A 21157-nucleotide genomic window follows, 5' to 3' on the forward strand; every position below is an offset into this window, starting at 1 on the left:
CCCGTCATCCCCCGAAACTGCAGGAATGGAGATGCTGCAGTTGGACAGTGCTTCCATGGACATTGTTGGACAATGCTTCCACGTCCACTGCTCCGTGTCCCTGGGACACTTAGGAGAAGCAGTGTGACCGGAGGAAAGGAAGGTTCCCGCGGGGGTGACCTGTGCTGACTCCTCTCTTGCTCCACCTGCAACCCCCACACCCCAGAGGCCTGGGTGGAGAAGCCTTCCTTTGGGAAGCCCCTGGAGGAGCACCTCACGATCAGCGGCCGGGAGATCGCCTTCCCCATCGAGGCGTGCGTGACAATGCTGCTGGAATGCGGGATGCAGGAGGAGGTGCGTCTGGGTGCAGCCGAGCTTGGCTGTGAGCGGGTCTCCTCGCCCGCAGATCGAGCCTCCGGGGTCTCTCCTCCTCCGTTACCATCCTCACCCGGCCCCACAAACCCAAACCTGGGAAGACGCAGTACAAGCCCCCTGTCCTCAAACTGGTCCTGCTTCTCCCATGAGCCTTCACTCTCCAGGGACAGTGGAGGATTGTGGGACATGATACCCTCACCCTGAGCACGTTATAGCCCCGCTCTGGCCCTCCTATCTGCATATGTAATGAGATTGGGGCTTTCTCCTCCTTCTCTTCCACCCCATTCTCCACCTCCTCTCTCCCTAATTTAAAAGATAGACCTTTTAACCTTTAGATCATAACTTTTTTTATAGACATCCTGAAAACTGATACAGACATTAGAAAGCACTCCGTTAAAAAAAGAATCCTATGAGACGTTGGCAACCATTGTTTTTATTGCTGTGTCAGTGGTCTCCTGGGACCTCATCTTTAGTTTCTTATGCAGGCAATTTAAAATTCATGATTCCACTTTCCTGTGATCTGATCAACCAATCAATATTTATCTATGGTATTTATTACTAAGCAAAGTATAAAAGAGTGAGATGGGGGCTTATGAGCTTATGCAGCAGATAAGTGTAGTGTCTGTCAAATAAGCCTGATTTATTCAAAACAGGTTTTTTTGACCCTGTTTTAAATGCCAGGTATTTTCATGTATAATACCAATGAAAACTGAGGTCTTTTTAGTCCCTGAGGGAAAGTTTTATGGAGGGAGGTGAATGGGGCCTTTTCTTTCCCCATTTTTTAAAAACTTTTTATTTTGTATTGGGGTATAGCCAATTAACAATGCTGTGATAGTTTCAGATGAACAGCAAAGAGACTCAACCGTACATACAAATGTATCCATTGTCCCCCAAACACCCCTCACATCCAGGACTGCCACATAACATTGAGTTGAGTTCCATGTGCTATACAGTAGGTCCTTGTTGATTACCCAGTTTAAATATAGCAATGTGTACATGTCCATCCCAGTTCCCGAACTGTCCCTCCTATCCTTCCCCTGGCAACCATCAGTTCCGTAAGTTTGTTCTCTAAGTCTGTGAATCTGGTTCTGTTCTGTAAGGAAGCTCATTTGTATCATTTCTTTTTAGATTTCACATATAAGGGATGTCATACAATATTTCTCCTTCTGTCTTACTTCATTTAGTATGATAGCCTCTAGGTCCATTCATGTTGCTGCAAATGGCAAAATTTTCATTCATTTTTATGGCTGAGCAGTATTCTATTTTATAGACTTACCGTATCTTTTTAAATCCATTCATCTGCTGATGGACAGGTTGCTTCCATGTCCTGGTAATTGTAAATAATGCTGCTGTGGACATGGGGGTACGTGTATCTTTTCAAATTAGTGTTTTTGTTTTTCCAAAATATATCCTAAATACACAAGGACGGGACCTCGAAGTGCCCAAGGTTCGTTTAATCAAGTACATGCTGAACCAGAACACCGGGTCACCCTGCCCTAGGTGCTGAGGCCACAGCCAGGGATGAGGCCCAGGTCCTGCTGTCCCAGTGTTGACACATGGTGATGGGAAGGAGGCCCCTGGGAGATCGTGGAGGAAGGGGGTGGGGAGACTGCCGGCCGTCGGTCTCGCTGTTGTGCCCTCAGGGTGCAGGCTGTCTGCTGACCCCTGTCCTGTTGGCAGGGCCTCTTCCGAGTAGCCCCGTCTGCCTCCAAGCTGAAGAAGCTCAAGGCGGCCCTGGATTGCTGTGTGGTGGATGTACAGGAGTGCTCGGCGGACCCCCACGCCATCGCAGGTAGGCCTCGCAGCTGGAGGGGCTCCGGGGGAAGGGATGGGCGTGGAGGATGTACAGCCACGTGTCAGGGACACTTGAGCCCCTGGCTCCCCGCCGTGCTCCGGGCATGTCCACTCAGGGCCCCACTTTAGGCCTGGTTGCTTGTGCCCTTGAAGGAAGGAGGAGGTGATGGTGGTAACACGAGAGGGGAGGCCCTCACAGCCACACCAGAGCCTTGGATCCAGGCATGTGGCCCCCACCATGTGACCTGGTCACGAGGGTCGGGGAACCTTCCCCAAACGTGCCCCCCATGGTGACGCTGGCTGGTAGCACGTGTCTGCCACGTCCTGGCAGCTCACAGCCTGTACGGTGTTCACGTCCAGGAGCTCTCAAGTCTTACCTCCGGGAGCTACCAGAACCTCTGATGACCTTTGAACTCTACGACGAGTGGATTCAGGCTTCCAAGTGAGTATGGCAGGTCTCTGTGTGTCCTGTGGGTGTGGTTTATGTGGAGCCTTAATTGAAACTGCAAGTGTGCCGCCTGGGATCCAGCGAGTCTGTATCTTGGTGTGTGTCGTGCGGAGAGGCTTGTACATGTGCCTGGAGAGCCAGGTCCCAGGGTGCGGATCGCAGGCTGGAGCCACCAGAGTGGCCCAGAGCCCCAGCTGGGCCTTCAAGAGGACTCAGGGAGGCTCCGGGCTCCCGTCACCACTCAGACGGCCCCCCACCCCTTCACGCTGGCCATTCCCTGCCACGCGACAGGTTTTGGTTCTCCAAAACCTCTACCTCATAGGTTCCTTCTGACTCTCTGGGTCCCACTCTGAAGGTCACCTCAGAGAGGCCTCCTTCCTGACAACTGGTGCCCAGCAGCTGGCAGTCAGGGTCTGCCTCATCCCCCGGGTTCTCTGCAGGGACTGATCAAATTTAAGGCTGTGTTGGTGTGGCTGGTTGGATTGTGAGCTGATGGGGAGCAGGGAGGGATGACTGTCTCTTCTGACTGCCTCCCACTCCCTAACCCCTGCGACACTGCCTGATACACCAGAGACCCTCAGTATGTGAGTGTCGATTTTTTTTTTTTTTGCTGTGCTCAGCTTGTGGGCCCTTAGTTCCCTGAATACGGATCAACCTGTGCCCCCTGCATTGAGAGTGTGTAGTCTTAACCACTGGACCACTAGGAAAGTCCCATATGGATGTTGATTTTTTACTGAAGGAAAGACCTTGGCAGCATCTGCCCTTTGACCTTAAAGAGGATTGATGAGCAGAAAAGGGAGTTTTTCTTGCCTTGGTCAGGATGGAAGCAGGGACTTCTGGGGGCCCTGCGATGGCCATTCCCTACCTTGGGTCTTGAGTCAGGGGGTCAGAGCTGAGCCTCCCGGTGGTGTTTGCTTTTCAGTTTTTCTTGTTAAAAGGTTCTTTGAGCGTAAGGTCTTCCAACCCTGTAAACCTTGATGTAGGTTTTCATAAAAATGTATATTTAAAAATGTAGGCCTAACAAAAATAAATTATATATATATATAGATCTTTCAGTAATCTCTTTTAATCCTTAGAAGATCTAGCAATAAAGAAACCCTTTGAGCAAGTCTCTCTGTAGAATGGAGAATCCTTTGGTTGTGGAAACTATCCAGCTCTGAGTTGTGTCTTCAAGGGTCAGATATCCTTATGTCAATATGAGTTCATGTCATTTACTTGTTCAGAAGGTGTTTATTGAGCATCTGTTATATTCCACATGCCGAGAAGCTTAATGTGCATCAAACTGTCTGTGGGACTGGCCAGTTGGCTGCCATGGTGGTGTGAGGGTGGAGTTGACCTGTTTCTGGTGTCCTGTTCTGTGCCGGATCTAACCTCCGGATGACATCACAGCCCTGCCCACTCAGGTGCAGGCGTCTGTCCTCTGCCCTCACCTGCTGCCCCGGTACACATTGACCGGGGCCATGTGATGTGTACAGGGGAAGTTTTGTTAAAACAGCACAGGCAAGACTGAAAGATTATCGAGGGGGAAATAGTAAGAACCAAAGATATGAATGATAATAGTTTACTGATATGGTCACTGACAATGGCTGGTTTCTTTTTCTCAAATATTTCGATGGCTGTGAGTCTGAGTGCCGGTAAGACTTCATTGATCCGTACTCAGTCACTGGCTTTTCCTGTTAATTTTCCAGCATCCAGGACCAGGACAAGAGGCTCCAGGCACTGTGGAATGCGTGTGAGAAGTTGCCCAAAGCCAATCATAACAACATCCGGTGAGTGGACGATAGAGACGCCGGGTCAAGGTTATTTAAGCCTCACACACACGTTTCTGGGCCAAAAGGCGTAGTCACTGGCAAGCTTGGCGTTACACAGTGTCCAAAGTATATTTAACATGCAGGGTCTCTTTTCAACTTCAAGCAATCCTGGGAGGTTGTGAATTACCATCCTGCAGATGAGGAAGCAGACTGTATGGGGCTGTGAGATGCTGCAGGCCACCTGACCAGCTGCTGGCTGGTACAGTTCTTTGGTTTGCAAGGAGCAAGGATGAATGCAGGCTGCTTTCAGATACTGGGGTTTATTGTAAAGATAGGTGCCTGTGGATCCCAGGGGCGACGCTGACCAGACCCTGAGCTGGATTTGACAGTTGTGTCCTGGAGCCAGGCTTCAGGAAGAAGAGGCTGGAGAATGTTCTCTGGTTTCCACTTGTCACCAGAAATTTTCCATGTGTCTGTCTCTTACTTTTCTCACCCTCACCCGGGTTTCACTTCCCACTGCTCTGCACATCTTTTCCCTCCCGGGCTTACGCTCTTTTCCACTTTCTGCTTCCTCATCACTTTGCACCAGCATCGCTCCTGGCCCGCCCCTCGTTGTCCTTGGAGCTTACTTAGATGCATATTTTCAGCTTCGGCTCCTACTGCCATCTGCCTGATTATTTCTGTTTTCCTGTTAAAAATCCCAGGAGTGACTTCTCATGGCGGATCCTCAGACAAACATAGGATTCCTGTATGACCCAGCAATTCCACTTCCGGGTGTATTTCCAAAAGATCTGAAAGTAGGGACTTGACTTTGTACACCTACGTTCATGCCAGCATTATTCACAATAATCAAGAGGTGGAAACAGCCCACGTGTCCAGCAATGGATAAATATAGGTGAACAAAAAGTACATACAATGCAGTATTCAGCCTCAAATAGAAGAGACGTTCTCATTCTTGCTACAATATGGATGAACCTTGAAGGCTGTATGCTAAATGGGAAAGAAGCCAAACACAAAAGGGGAAATTCTGAACAATTCCACTAAAAAGCAGTACATACAGTAGTCGATTCATAAAGATGGAGAGTAGAATGGTGGTTGCCAGAATGTAGAATGGTGGCTAGGGTAAGGGGTGGGGTCAGGAGCAGCAGGTGGGCTGTCATTTCATGGGTGTCAAGTTTTAGTTTGGGGTGTTGAAAAATTCTGGGGATGGATGGTGGAGATAGTTGCATCACAATGGAAAGTAATGCTAGTGAACTGCACACTGTAAAATGCTTCAAGTGTTAAATATATACAAAATTGAAAGAGAGCATCCCACGAGCAAGAATCAGATCAAGAGCAAGAATGACTCTCAACTGATGCTAGGCCACTGGCTAGACTGTGGACTGACCATGCTCAGTTCAGGCCCCATGTCCTGGTCCAGGCATGTGTGGCCTCTTGGAGGGTGTGATGCGGCAGGATGTGGGTGGAGGTGGCCCATCCGCAGCTTAGGGTCTTTGTGCTCTGTGGGCAACAGTTGCTGAAGGAGCTGCTTCGCTGTGGTCCAGGCAGCATGGGGCTGGACCCACTGTCTATATAACCAAGAGCCCGGGAAGAGATGGGCTCTGGGGTCTGGGGCCTGTGCGGGACCAGGCAGGTTTGGTATGGTTTGGGAGAGCTCTTTTTGTGCTTCATTTGTGCACAGCTACTCACTCACTGATTTTTTTTTTTTTAAATAATAGCTTTATTGGCATAACCATTCATATGCCAGTGTCCCCTTTTAAAAGTGTGCAATTAAGTGGGTCTTTGTAAATCTGCAGAGTTGTGCAGCTATGACCACTGTGTAATTTGAAAACATTTTCATCACCACACAAAGAAATACTGTTCCCATCAGCAGTCACTCCCCATTTCTGCTTACCCAGCCCCTGGCAAACTCTCACCTATGTTCTGTCTCTGTCGACTTGCCTGCGCCGGGCCTTTCATACAGATGGAGTCATTCACCCCGGGGTCTCCGTGTCTGGCTTTTCCCCATGGGCATCACGTTTCCGAGGTTCATCCACGCAGTAGCGTGTGTCAGTATTTCATTGCTTTTGAGGGCTGAGTACTACTCCACTATATGAATGGGACTACGTTTTATTCATCTGTTCATCCCTTAATGGATATTTGGTGGTCTGTCCTTTTCAGCTATGATGAATAATGCTGCTGGGAACATTTGTGTCCACGTTTTTGTGTGGATGTATTTCTCTAGGAGTGGAATTGCTGGGCCACATGCTAAGTCTAGGTCTAACGTTTTCTTCATTGGCTCTCATAGCCCCACTGAGACACTGCTCCTAGCATGAGAACGTCCCCACTAGTGACACCTACACACCACTTCTCACCTCTGCACACAGGGAAGACAGGAGGTGACAGAGGTTTGAAAAGAAGGAGAGAATTTCTGGCATTACGCACTGAGTCAAAAGGAAAGATGGAGAATTTTTTTCTGGCCACAGTTTGTTGAAGCAGACATTGACAACTAGCCCAGGAAGAGCTCTGTCTGTTTTTGGAGCATTCTTGTGTCCTGACACATGACACATCTTGATTATATTGTAGGATGTATGAGTCTTCTAATCAGCAAGAGATGTTTCCAGCTGGTGTTAGGGGATCATGGCTGGTATCAAGCCCTCATAAAACCTGGCCTTTCTCACTTCCTTTCAGATACTTGATCAAGTTTTTATCCAAGCTCTCAGAATACCAAGATGTCAACAAGATGACACCCAGTAACATGGCCATTGTTTTAGGACCCAACCTGCTGTGGCCACAAGCAGAAGGGTGAGTCCAGGGAAGAAGGGGTATGTAGGTCACATGGCGGGGCTGTGGGGGCCTGGGTGGGATGGTCAGGGCCCCAGATAACCACTAGCCTAATTTATGTGTCAGGTCATATGCCTGTCTTGAGCTGGTCCTTCTTTAGACTCAGGAGGAGGCCCAGAATTCTTCAGATAGTTCCTGTTGATAGTCTCAGAGCCAGGCCTGTAGCCAAGGTCTTTTCTGAGCTCATCTGGGTCAGCATCAAGTCTGGCAAGCTCCTCTAGGCCCCGGGGCCCTCTGTGGAGAGCACATCCCAGCATTGGGATACAGAAGGACAGAGTGCTGTCTTGACAAAGAGAACAGAGCTGGGAAAGGATGAGTCTGATGGTTGTGAGAATCAGTCCTTAGACTTGGTGATTTCTTGTGTGTTATTCACTCATCTCCTGTAGGGAGGACTTCTGGGGATGTCTCCATTCTGTAGACGTGGGGAGAGGTTCAGAAAGGTGAAGTGGCCTCCCCAAGAGGACACACGCTCTCAGACCCAGGTGTGCAGGCTTCTGGTCCAGGGCTCCCTCCCTGCCTCGGCTGCTCACCTCCCCTGCCCTCCTCTGCCCTGTGCCCTCAGGAACATCACGGAGATGATGACCACGGTCTCGCTGCAGATCGTCGGGATCATCGAGCCCATCATCCAGCACGCAGACTGGTTCTTCCCCGGGGGTACGTGGCAGCAGCTGATGTGGGAGTAGGCTTCTAGGGGGAACGGGAGGTTGCTGTGAGTTCTGAATCTTTGAAATTGAGTGCCACTGGCCAAAGGGGTGTGTGTGTGTGTGTGTGTGTGTGTTGTTTTGTTTTGTTTTTAAGCCCCCTGTGCATACCACCTTTGGCCAGTGGTAGGAAATCAGGATAAAGAAACAAAGGAGGTAGGAGTTCAAGGTAAAACTCTGTAGGTTCTGTGGCTGAGCTCATGAGCACTGCAGATAAATCGGCTGTAGTCAGGAGGGGATGAGATGAGACTCCATTTGAGAGCCCGCAGTCTTAAGTGAGATCTCTTTCTGTTTCTAATCCTGTAATTTTTTTTTCTCTTTGGTTTTCTGAAAAAACATCTCATCATCATTGTCTACAGATAGTAATATTGCCTGTTATTTTCTTTTCTTGACTAATTCCATTGGCTAGCACTTCAACAATATCAGATAACCCTGTTGAGAGTGGACTTTGACCTCTTTCCTGATTTGATTTAGACCGCTCTGGCATTTATTTCAGTCTTAAATGTGAGGATTGAGATAGATGATTCTGCCTTTTTTTTTTTTCGTAAAGAAAATACCCATCTGTCCCTGTTTGACTGAATTTGTTTTGTGAATCACAGATGAAAAAGTGCTTTATTAAGTCCCTCTTCTATTACATGCTAGGTGAGCACCATGAAATATAATAAGATGAGTTAATATCAACAGATGATCTAACACTGAACCATGGGATGAGATTATCAGGGGTGACATATAAAAGAGTGGCCGTTTCTCTGCTGGTTTCCCTCCTGCCCAGGAATGGCTTGGCCAACCACAGACCACGTGTATCTATTCTGTCTTGCCCACAGAGATAGAGTTCAACATCACGGGCAATTACGGGAGTCCAGTGCACGTGAACCACAACGCCAACTACAGCTCGATGCCCTCCCCGGACATGGACCCCGCTGACCGGCGCCAGCCCGAGCAGGCCCGCCGGCCCCTCAGTGTGGCCACGGATAACATGATGCTGGAGTTTTACAAAAAGGATGGGTATGAGCTCGCGGCCCTGTCTCAGCTTTGGGGGAGGGAGAGGTTGACTGAGATGAATGACAGGAAGGCTGCACTTACCCAGCAGCAGTCTAAGTGGCCCTGTCACCTCATTCTTGACGCCAGCAAATGCTTTGGAATTTGTCTTTTAAACGTGGTTTTTAAGCAATTTGGTTCCTGTGTGAGGCGTCTCTAGCTGGGGGGATACCCTGGAGGGTCAGTTGTGGTTCTTCGCTCCCAGATGTCTCTGCATCAGAGCTGGACTCCCTGTCTTCTCGGCCACACCTCGTTTGACTCCCAGTCCCCTCTGAAAAGCCATCCAGATGACCTCTATGAGAAAGTTGTCACTGTGGCACCTCAGGGCATTCAGTGTCCATTGGCCCCTATAGTATGGTCTTCTGAATATAAAGAGCCAGGGTCATCAGGATTTCTGTGGCTCGAGAGCCATCTCTCTGGGACCCCAGGGTCTGCAGGCAGTTTCACAGGTGCTGCTGGAGCTTAGGGGTATACAGGCTAAAACTACATAAGTCAAGCCACCTCAGCTAGTGCTGTGTGGATTAGTCGAGCTGACGCTGCCAAGTTCTGTCAGAATTGTGGATTTGTGGCCTGGATTGATAAGCTACTAAATTTTGAGGGTAGTTTGTTATGCAACAAAAGAGAATCAGAACAAGCTTTTAAAAAAAAGAGAGAAGAAAAAGGACACTGGGGGCTTCTCTGGTAGTCAAGTTAGGTTGTCAGTTTAGGTTAGGACTCAGAGCTTCCATGCAGGGGGTGCAGGTTCAATCCCTGGTCAGGGAACTGAGATCCCACATGCCATGCAGTGTGCCAAAAAAAGAAAAAGGACACTGAGGTCGCACACCCCATGTGGCTCTGTGTAGCTGCTCTTTCCATTCCTACTTGATGTGCCTGTAGCAATATCACTTCTGAGCCTCAGAGGGCCTCACCAGGCCAGCTGACAGCAACACCTGAATCCATGAGTATGTCCACACAGAGACCTTAGCCTGGAGGTACTGTAATTTGGAATGTTGTTGTTGTTAAGTTGCTAAGGCATATCCGACTCTTTGCGACCCTGTGGACAATAGCCCACGAGGCTCCTCTGTCCTTGGAATTTCCCAGACAAGAATACTGGAATGGGTTGCCATTTCCTCCTCCAGGGTATCTTCCTGACCCAGGGATGGAACCCATGTCTCCTGCACTGGCAGGCAGATTCTGTACCCCTGAGCCACCAGGGAAGCCTGTGATTTGAAATAAGCACGTGTAAGAAGAAGTTCAGGAGCGACCTGAGGTGCTCTATGGAGCACAGGTTCCATGATGCTTTGTTATGTTGGGGCAGCGGGGAGGAGATAGACACCCGGGTCTCGTGAGTTTCTGAGACACATGATTCAACACATTGAAGCCACTTTCCTGAATGTATGAGTTTGTGGGGTCTTTTACATGCTGTGATCTGTCACGTATCTTCACAGCGGGCTGTGGCATCCTTTCCCAAGTTTATTACATCAAAAAGCCTGTTGTCACGAGATAGAACTCGTGTTCCAAGGAGCTTGTTTTTGTGATTGTGGATACTGGGGTCCTCTGAAGACCAAGTAGAAAGATGGAGAACCCCAAATGCAGCTACTCTGAACAGGGTTGTGGGGTGGTGAGGGGGTGCAGGAATTTTTCTTCAGACAGAACTTAAGGTTCTGGGTACCATGGAAACTTTGACTCATATTTGAGGCTTGGATTGTCAGCTCAGCCTTCAAGAGGTGTGTTCTTGGCCCAGGCCCCACCTCTGCTTCCACATTTCCTGGATTCACACATTTGTGGGTGCTGAGACCAGATCTGTGAAATGTTGCCTGGTGCCTCCGGCTGTTATTTGTCCTGGGGAGGTGAAGAAACTTTGTTACGCATTTAGGAGAGGAATGATCCCTAGAGGAGCTAGAAATACTTGATTCTGGCCTTCCTGGGGGAGTGTGGGCAAGGCTGAGCCAGGATCTTTAGGATCCTTCTTACTCATCTCTCATGTTGGCACCTACCATGCCACTGCTGCCCAGCCTCCAAGTTCATCTTAAATGGTCCAGGAACTCCCAAAGCTCCTGTGGATTTTGGGGAAGATACTAGGCTTTCTTGCTTCCTTTCTCTCAGCAAGTATTTGCCAAATGTAACTGATCTTCAGAACAAAAATCAAAACCTTCCAGATCAGTATAGACTTCTTGTTGTTCAGTTGCTCAGTCATGTCCGACTCTTTGCGACCCCATGGACTGCAGCACACCAGGCCTCCCTATCCTTCACCATCTCCCGGAGTTTGCTCAAACTCACGTTCATTGAGTCGGTGATGCCATCCAGCCATCTCATTCTCTGTCCCACCTTGTCCTCCTGCCTTCAATCTTTCCTAGCATTAGGGTCTTTTCCAATGATTCCAAATGTAACCAATCTCTAGATGAAAAATCAAAGCCTATCCGACCTCTGTATACTTAAATACCTCAAATCCATATACCGTAATACTGTAAGTCACTTCAGTCGTGTCCGACTCTGTGTGACCCCATAGACGGCAAATCCATATACTGGCCAACATCTCTGGGTAAGACCGTTCCTGACCAGGATTCAAAAACAGCATGACGGGGACTTCCCTGGCGACCCAGTGGTCAAGACTCCACATTTCCACTGCAGGGGTCGTGGGTTTGATCCCTTGTTGGGGAACTAAGATCCTGCATGCCACATGATGTGGCCAAAAATAAAAACAGCATGACAGATGTCTATCCTGCTCCTGCTGCTGCTAAGTCGCTTCAGTCGTGTCCAACTCTGTGCAACCCCATAGATGGCAGCCCACCAGGCTCCCCCATCCCTGGGATTCTCCAGGCAAGAACACTGGAGTGGGTTGCCATTTCCTTCTCCAATGCATGAAAGTGAAAAGTGAAAGTGAAGTCGCTCAGTCGTGTCTGACTCTTAGCAACCCCATGGACTGCAGCCTACCAGGCTCCTACACCCATGGGATTTTCCAGGCAAGAGTACTGGAGTGGGGTGCTATTGCCCTCTCTGGATATCTATCCTACAGAGGTCAAAAAGAAATATAGCTGCCAACCCCTGACAACTCATGACTTGGAACGGTCCAGAGCAAACTTCTGTTCTCAGTGATAAATGTATTCTTTCTGTAGACACCTATTCTTATGCTGAAATCTCTTTCAGATTTTTTTTTCCTGGGGCAGGCCTTTGTCTCCTAATTTTTAAGGTCCTGCATCTTATCTTTTCCCTGTGTGGCCTGCCAGGTTATAGTGTGAAGTGTTAGTCACTTAGTTATGTCCAACTCTTTGTGACCCCATGGACTGTAGCCTGCCAGGCTCCTATGTCCTTGGGATTCTCCAGGCAAGAATACTGGAGTGGGTAGCCATTCCCTTCTCCAGGGGATCTTCCTGACCCAGGGGTCAAACTTGGGTTTCCTGCATTGGCAGGCACATTCTCAAGCTTCTGATTCACCAGAAAAGCCTAGCTTAGGATAAGCTACTCTGCAATACGAGGTCCCAGTAGGCTAGGAGGAGTGAAGCAGGGAAGAGTAGCTGTCAGCGGAGCTACCTTGCCAGCCATTCTGCCCCATATGAATCCCAAGGGGGAGCAGATGAGGACTCTGAACGGGTCCCCTCCTGGACTCTTGCCACGTCATCCTGCTTTCTGCTAATTGCTCTCCAAACCTTTTGCTTCTTGGGTGTTCTTTGTGGCCTCTGGCTTCTCGCCTCTGCCTTGATTCAATTATAAAGGGATCCGAAAACCAAGTTCTTCTCATTCTCACTGGAAGCAGTGGCTGTGGGGAATCTTTGATATCCATAAGCGATGTGGGTATCTGTGAAGTTTCTAAGGGAGTTGGTTGTTTTCGATGGATTGAATCTGGTGTTTTTTTAAAACAACACAAAGTTCTTTGATTCTTGCGACTATTCTTTGTGTGACAGAACAATGAGCAGAAACTTGTGACCTGCTTCTGTGACCTTCTGGTTGTATTCTTCTACCTCTGAGTAGCTCCCTTGCTCTTGGCAACATGCTAAGCCATTTTATACATTTTGTCTTTGGGTGGCGTTCTAGCTAGACGTCCAGACCCTTCAGCCTGCCAATGTTTCAAGCACATTTCCATCAGCCTCTGAAGGTAAACATGCTTTGACGCCTCCAAGATTGTCGCTCTTGCCATCAGGGCATGCTGCCTGCCCCACAACAGTCACTTCAGCTGGGAGAGTTGTGATGGCAGGCGGCGTAGCTGTTTATGAAAGCAGAAGCATACATTCACCTCTTGATTCTTGGTTGCTGACGCTTTGCTGCTGCGATTTAGTGGGTCTCATTGGTCCCCCCTCTGCGTCCTCCCCTTGGTGAACCAGGGGATCACCAGGTAGCCTGATGTCAGGGTCCATGGTGCTGGGAGATGCGGTTGATGGTAGAAGGTGTCCCCCCACCAGCCCTGATGCCAAAGCCCACACCTCCCATCTCAAATGTGGAAGGTCTTTCGAAGTGAAAGAGAGTGTGATAAGAAAGAAAACCCGCGAGTATGAGACCGCCCTCCTTTAGGGCTCTTCTAGGAACCACAGGGAACAGCATCACCAACCATTGCAACAAAGTGGCGTCAGTTCGCTTCCCCAAGTGGAATGTTACGCTTTTTGCTCTCTTTCATCCTGATAAATTTAGAAGCCCAAAGAGCACAGTTTGCTGCTTGCCCCCAGCTTACTTTAAATACCAGGGGATGCCACTGGACCCTGCTGCAGAGTTTTGAGTGGCCTCCGGGGGTGACTGGATCCCCTGTAGAAGGTGCCTGTTTATTGGTGGGGGGTCCTCAGAGCCAAGACGACTTGCAAGCTGGTGGGTAGTGGATCCCAGAGAGAGACCAGCTGCCTCCAAAATGCCTTGGAGAAGAGAACTATTAACACATTATTGACCAGAGAGGTATTAACACCACAAGCGTTAGCTTCTGCAAAAATGCCCCGGTCAGTAATGTGTTAACAGTGACACTAGACGGGCGGTGTGGTGGTGGTGGTGGTGGGTGTCTCCCCTTCGGGGGGTCTCCCTCCGCTCTCCCCAGGGGAACGTGTGTCAGAAGGTGTCCCTTTCTGTGTGCATGGCTGTAGCACCATGGTCCTCTGTGCCCCTCATGGAGGCTCCCTCCTCACACATTTTCGTAAAGGACCACATCCCACCTGCTACAACCCATCCCCGACCTTGAAGCTTTGGTTTGAATCTTGCTGCACCTCTGCAAGGTGGGCAGACCGTCACGGTGTAGCAGCTCAGTGCTCCTGGCCAGCGTGGGTGACAGCAAGGGGCAACCCTCTGCTTATCCCCAGTGGAGACGGGGGACTGCCCAGTGTTCTCCCTGCATGAACATCTGTCTCCCTTAACACTGGCAGTTTTAGCTCTTGCCATAGTCAGTGAAGGCTTTGACTACGTATCATGGCACCAGTCACCTCCTAGACCAGAGGAAAGGAGATTGACCACCTTCTAAATCATATAACTTAGAAAAGAGCGGATGGCTGCTCCTGTGGATTTTTTCCCTTCCTTGTGACATGCCCCCAACCCCTACCGCAAGCACCAGTGTCAGCTCTTCAGCTTCTGTCTTTATTCACCAGTGCGCTTGGTAGGATGCTCTTCACCTGTGCAGACAGAAAAGTCACTTTAACTGGAGAGACGGACTAAGCAAACAATTTCAAGGCTCAGTGGAAGCCCCAGGCTTAGCCCCTGACCCTGACAGAGAGCCGCTGTGTGTCCGGAGGCAGGCGCAGTGTTTGCCACACTAATGTCTGTGTGTTTCTGTCCCTGCAGCCTTAGGAAAATCCAAAGGTACAGTATCCTCGGGTAGCCATGAGGTCACGTGCATCCATGGGAATAGCGAGCGGTGCCTTAGCGAGCTCTGCAGGGGTGAATGTGCGTGTCTGGTTGCTTTGGCCGATGTACTCAGAGCTGTGTCCCCCCTTCTTGAAGTGGAATCGGGGGGGCGGGGACTGACCAGAGCATGATCAGCCCCGCCCTGCTCTGTAGACCTTGCAGAGGTTGTAAGCCAGCCAGCGTCCTGGGGCTGGCCCGGGAGTCCTGAGTCGGTCCTGTGCTTCTGGACCCCCAGGTGACAAAAAGAAGGATGGATGTTCAGGTGTCCCTGCTGGTCGGTGCTCTCTTCTAGTCTGATGCTGCCCTCCCCCCTCCCCCGCGTCCACCCTCCACTTGGGAGGAGTGGGTGACCCCCCCAGCGAAGCCGCTCTCTGCTCTGAGGGAAGCTTGGGTTCCGGGGAGCTTGTCGGGCACGCCGCGGTCCTAAGGCCAGCGGTGCCCAGGCCGCCCCAGCCTGGAGCTGCGGGATGCTCCGCGGAACACGGCCGCCGCCTCGCTTCCTTGGTCCAAGAGATGCTCGGGGCTGCGCTGCTGGCCGCTTCGTGGGGGCGGGAGCCCGGCGCCCTGGGCGTGAGGCTAAGCCTGGGTGTCTCTGTGTCCCCGGCCAGCATGGGCGTGAGGGTTATGGACACGTCGTGGGTGGCTCGAAGAGGCTCCTCGGCCGGCCGGAAGGCATCCTGCGCCCCGCCTGCCATGCAGCCCCCCGCCCCGCCCGCTGAGCTCGCCCCGCCCCTGCCGTCGCCCCTCCCGGAGCAGTCCCCGGAGGGCCCCATGGTGCCCGCGCTCTCTCCATCCGGCCTCGGCCTCCAGCCTGCGGCTGAACGGACCAGGTAAGTCCGGGGCGCTGGCCCCCCACCCGACCCCCCGGGTAGGCTAGCTTGCAGTGCACGTGGATGAGGGGTTTCAGGTTTGCTGCACACGCTCAGAGCCTCGTGCAGTTGGTCATGTCCCCCGTCCCCTTTCTAAGCATCCTGGTTTGGCTTCTGCTTCATGCTGGCAGCAGGTAGGGATTCATAGCCCCTGTGTGATCAGAGGGGGTCCAGGCTTTTTGAGAATAGCATCCCAGGTGCATGTGTAAGGTGGCAGCTTGCCAAAGCAGGCGAGGAAGCTGAGTTCCCAGCTCCTCTGTCCCCTCCTGTACTGGTACAGCTTGTTACCTCTATCGAAGTTTAGAATTTCAGTGGTTCTCCTCTCCACTCCTCCTCCTTTAGATGCATAGGGGCCATTTTTACTGCTAAAATGGGAGCAAGTCAGGTAAAGAATGGAGGTGACAAGATCATGCATTTCATTCTCATGGAGGAAGAAAAGAGTTGGAGAGCCTGCTCCTTCCAGTGCTGGTTCCATGAGATTTTATGGAGAAAGGGCCTTGTCCCTCCAAAAATGGAAAGTGTGATCTGAGCCGGCACGGGGTCGCTGGTCCCCAGGGGCGCAGGGGAGGAACCCCCCCCCCACAACCCCCTTTGAGAGGGGCATGGTCAGAGGGAGGGAATTCTACAAGCGGGGTTGCACAGACCCCTTGGCTGTTTCTCTCTGTTCTAAACAATTCAGAAAATTAGGAAAGCCACTTCACCAGGCCCACTGTGCATTCTGTTAGGAATTGGAAAAATTTTGGCGACTTTGGAAATCTGAACCTTTCAAGCCAGTCTTTGTATGCACTTGTGTGTGTGCACACATGCACACAGATACCAATCCCTAAGTGAAGGGGTTGCAGGATTTTTTTTTTTTCTTTAATGTATAGAAAGTATTTTCCATGTGAGATGGGAAATGACAGAGTTGGCAGGGGCTGGAGATGACCCTGGATGGGGTGGTTGCTGATGGCTTCACCAGAGAGGGCAAGGGGTTGCCGACCCTGGCCATGGAATCATGGGCTTTGATTCTGTTTCAGGATGCAGGAGGGGAGAGAGAGGTCAGCAGGAAGCAGGGGCTGCTGTGGGGAGGAGGAAACTGACAAAGAGGAGACTTCCTGGAATGGTCTGCTGGGGAGAGGGCCAAGGCCAGGAAAGGGCGCTGGCCGTAAGGGGGCCACCTGGAGATGGGAGTGGAGCTCAGGCCTTCAGAGCCCCCAGGAGGGGCTGGTCACCTCCACAGGCATCTTTGAAGGCCTTAAGAAGGTCTGGGAGGACCACGCCTGCCCAGAGAACATAAATTCAGTTCATGATTCTGATGCTGAAGCTGCCTGAGTTCAGGGACTGACTCTATTTTATAACTCTCTTGTGTTACAGTGCTTCTAAAAGCAAAGAACTTTCTCCAGGATCAGGGCAGAAGGGAAGTCCGGGTTCTAGCCAGGGGACACCCAGTGCAGGCTCACAGCCCGGGGCACAGTCAGGCACGAGTCCGGGCCAGCCACCTGCGGACCAGAGCCCTCACACCCTCCGGAAAGGTACGTCATGGCCACCCTCATGACTAAATAAATAAAAGAGGGCAGTGTGGAGACTTACCCCGGGGTCTGGTGGTTAGGACTCTGCTTCCACTGCAGGTGGATGGGTTCAATCCTTTGTCATTGGGGAACTAAGATTCTGAATCAGAAAAAAGGAAAAAGAAGGAAAAAAGTAAAAAAGAGGGCAGTGCAGAGGAGTCAGGGCAGTGGTACACCTAGAACAATGCAGATCTGCCCACATCTACACCTGGGATTCTTAAAGGGTAAACACCTCCAGGGCAAGTACAGGGGACTGAGGGCAAGGATAGGGAAAAGACAGACTGAGTGATGGAGGCTCTGGGCCTCTGTGGCCGGAGGACTGGGTCAGAGGTCTCTGTTATGGCATCCCAGAGCCACTGGAGGTTCAGCCAGAAGAGCTTCCTGCCCCAAGGACGGTCGCTTTGTCCAGGGTCCAGTGTCCAGGTCCATCTCTAGTCGTTCCCTCCTGGACAGTGCATCCTCAACTCCCACCTTCTCCGAGCAACCCTGATACTTGTACCACTGTGAAGCGATGGAAGGACCCTGAACTCAGCCGCTGCCTGGGGGTGGGATGTGTGTGTGTGTGCGCACGCATGGGCGCGCGCCAATTACAGCAGGAATCAAGAGAAAAGGAGGAGACATTAGTGAACATGTGGGCAGATAGGAAAACCTGTAGTTCTAGGTGAATTTTTTAAAATGGCATCAGCTGCCCTCAGAGTGCCAGGAGCTGGGCGTGGAGGCACTGGTGGTGAGGGGTCGGGAAAAGGTGCTCACAGCCACATGGATGGATGGTGAGTGCCACTTAACAACCCTGTGTGCTGATTCGTCTTTCAGTTTCCAAGAAGCTGGCACCCATTCCACCCAAGGTCCCCTTCGGCCAGCCAGGGCCCCTGCCTGAGCAGCCTGCCGGCCAGCCATCCCCACTCAGCCTGTCCCCCACGCCCCCCAGCACCCCATCGCCCTACGGACTCAGCTATCCCCCGGGCTACTCCCTGGCATCAGGCCAGCTCTCCCCCGCAGCCCCGGCACCCCCACTGGCCTCCCCCTCTGGCTTCACGGGCGCCCTAAGCAAGTCGCGGCCCACCCCGAAGCCCCGGCAGAGGCCCACCCTGCCGCCGCCCCAGCCGCCCACTGTCAGCCTCGCCGCCTCCAGCCCACAGTCCTCAGAGCATCCCGTGCTGGACGGTGTGTCCCCCGGGGAGAGCATGTCGACAGGTAACCTTGGCGCGTGTGGCATCTGGGGACTTTGCAAGAGGTGGGCCTTGTTTGCCAGGGATGACCGTGCTGGAGCCACCTGTGGCATATGGGGTGGTCTCCTTAGAAGCCCCTCTGAGGCCGTGGACACCCCCAGGCCCAGTTGTCCTGCAGAGAAGGGGCTCCCTAGGGGATTTCTCCCAATTGAACACCCGCCAGCCTGGGTTCTGATCCTGCATCTGGGGGCCGAGCGCCCTGCGTCCTGGGAAAAGGTGGCTTCAGGAGGGGCTGGACTGTGATGGCAGAAAGTGGGATCACAGCACAGGTGTGTCTGGGGCTTTGCTCAGCACTGGCAGCTCAGGTACCAGTTTTCACTGTGAGAACAGAGGTTGAGAGACAAAGACATAGTTTCCTAATAACTAAACAAGCCTTATGGGCTTCCTGATAACTCAGTTGGTAAAGAATCCACCTGCAGTGCAGGAGACCCCGGTTCGATTCCTGGGTCGGGAAGATTCCCCTGGAGAAGGGATAGGCTACCCACTCCAGTATTCTTGGGTTTTCGTGGTGGCTCAGATGGTAAAGAATCTGCCTGCAATGCAGGAGACATGGGTTTAATCCCTGGGTTGGGAAGATCCCCTGGAAAAGGGAACAGCTACCCACTCCAGTATTCTGGCCTGGAGAATTCCATGAGTCCACGGGGTCACAAAGAGACATGATGGAGCGACTTTCACTTCACTTCAAAAAAGGCTTATTAGAAAAAGGTTTTTTTCCTAGCAAAATATATTTAGAAAGGGCTCAGTAAAGAACCTGCTTGCCAGTGCAGATGTGAGAGATAATGGATTTGATCCCTGGGTCAGGAAGATCCCTTAGAACATGGCAACCTACTCCAGTATTCTTGCCTAGAGAATCCCATGGACAGAGGAGCCTGGAGGGCTACAGTCCATGGGGTCGCAGAGTCGGATACAACTGAAGTGACTGAGCATGCAATTTCAGACAAGATTCTGTAAGCCTGGTTCTTTGAGGGGCTTTGTGGGACAGGCCCATGACAACTAAAATTAGTTTTACTTTAACATCAAAAGTGGAGCTATTTTTCCTCTAGGAAAATGTGTAACCATAACCCACACACACCACACAGATACATGCATGCGAGCATGCTTGCACGCACTCGTACCACAGATACACATAAATCACACACAGATACACCATATATACACCTACTGTAAATACACACCACACACACACACATACAAACACAGCTGTCTCCACGCAGACACGCCACACACACACTGGAGGGAGCAGTCTGGCCTTGGGTCCTGACTTGTGCTTTTATTCATCCCCACGTCTGCCCTCGGGAGTGAGGGTTCCGTTGACCACATGGAAGGAGAGCCTATGGGTTTAGTGCTTTGCTGCCTAGAAGAGACTAGTCCAGTGCACGTGCCTGGGGTGGGGGAAACAGATGTATATACCATGGGGAGCGGCCGTCTGGCGATCTGGCTTTCTTTGGATGTGATTAACAGTAAAGGCCCAGTTGCTCTGTCCACCCTGAGGCTCTTAAGACATTAAGGAGACCCCTCCCTAGAGAACCACAGTGAACACCACCTCCCTCCCGCTGGTGGTTCTGGAAGAGTCCCTGATGGATGGCGGGGGTCCCAGCCACCCCTGGTTCAGAGCCGCTGCCCTTGAGCGGTCATCTGGGGGGCAGCGGCCTGGCCCCTCGTCCCGCGGGGCAGTGGTCTGAGCGGTGTGGTCGTCGCGGTTTGCTGCGGCCCCCTGACTGTGCGTTGGGCGTGCTGTGTCCGTTGTCGTCTCATCGTCTCTCTTCCTCTCTCCGCCTCCTGTCGCTGTGTTCTCGCAGCTGTGTGACACGGGGGACGCGGTTGTGGACGCGTGAGGGGGATTGCAGGGTAAGCGGTCCCGGCCTCACCTTTCCCGGCCGCAGACAGGCCGCACCCCGCGCTCTGCATGCACCCCGACCCGCACGGCAGCCTCCCGTGGCCTAGGGGCTCACCAGCCGCCTCCTGGCTTTTCTCAGGAGGAGAAAGAGGCTGCGCTCGGCTTCTCCCTCACTGTCCCCCTCCAGGGCCGCCCAGCCCCAGCTGCTTCCCACGCGGGCTTAGAAGGAAGGGGTGACGGCCCCCTCCCTCATCCCAGGTCTGTGTCACTGGATGGCCCGCTGGCTGACGACGTGTGCCCAGTGTTGGGGGAGGCACAAGCACCCGGGGTTTAGGGAGGGGCCCCCGGGGAGAGTACCTGCCTGGTCCTCTAGGATGGCCAGCAGGTTCTAAAGAACCCCTAGTGTCCATTCTAGAATTCACCCTGAGCTCACGTTGTCCCAGGTATGCAGCTAGCCAGGGCCTTTCTGTCCAATTCAATGAAATACTCTGGGAGCCCTCCTAGCAGTTTCCGCAAGGCCTCCTGCTCCCGTAAAGGGTAGAAGCTGCTAAAGAAACCCAAGGCAAGAACAGGCAGGAAGCAGGTGTTGGGGCCTGAGTCAGATGGGGCAGCCAGAGTGAAGCAAGGGGTCCCCTCTGCCCCCCAGAAAAGCTGCACATTCTGGACAGGAGTGGCTTTGCAGTGTCTGCCGCCCACACGGGCCCCCTGACAGGCCTCCGGGGGCCTCTGTCCCAAGGACGGGCCTCTCCGTTCTCAGCCGTCTGCAAGGGTTCCTCTCCCACTGCATTCCAGCTGCCTGAGTTACCTTCCTGCTCAGTGTGGCTTAAGGAGTGGCCAAGGTGGCCGCCAGGCGGCTCTCCTTAGGCTGCGCGTCCTATACCTGCTTTGCCTCCGGGCACCTTCCCACCTGTGTCACCCCAGTGACTGCCAGGCCCAGGCGGGGTCAGAAGGCGCCCAAGGTCACACTCCTCCTGGG

General features: G+C 52.0%; 1 protein-coding gene across 6 annotated transcripts in view; it reads left to right on the plus strand.

The window, feature by feature from the left end:
- ARHGAP44 (Rho GTPase activating protein 44) overlaps positions 1-21157 on the plus strand; it is a 132451-nt gene that overhangs the window by 108788 nt on the left and 2506 nt on the right. For 4 of the 6 annotated variants that reach the window (XM_027519585.1, XM_027519591.1, XM_027519589.1 and 1 more), the window contains 11 exons: positions 206-333; positions 2035-2146; positions 2509-2590; positions 4285-4365; positions 7018-7131; positions 7733-7824; positions 8696-8876; positions 14637-14654; positions 15308-15529; positions 16922-17079; positions 17929-18309. In XM_027519585.1, the coding sequence (XP_027375386.1) occupies positions 206-333; positions 2035-2146; positions 2509-2590; positions 4285-4365; positions 7018-7131; positions 7733-7824; positions 8696-8876; positions 14637-14654; positions 15308-15529; positions 16922-17079; positions 17929-18309 (1569 nt within the window). Of the gene's footprint in view, positions 1-205; positions 334-2034; positions 2147-2508; positions 2591-4284; positions 4366-7017; positions 7132-7732; positions 7825-8695; positions 8877-14636; positions 14655-15307; positions 15530-16921; positions 17080-17928; positions 18310-20143; positions 20193-21157 lie in introns of all 6 variants that reach the window. The other 2 variants (XM_027519590.1, XM_027519588.1) reach the window with 2 other exon arrangements.

Source organism: Bos indicus x Bos taurus, chromosome 19 (assembly GCF_003369695.1).
Source record: "Bos indicus x Bos taurus breed Angus x Brahman F1 hybrid chromosome 19, Bos_hybrid_MaternalHap_v2.0, whole genome shotgun sequence".
Lineage (NCBI taxonomy): Eukaryota > Metazoa > Chordata > Mammalia > Artiodactyla > Bovidae > Bos > Bos indicus x Bos taurus.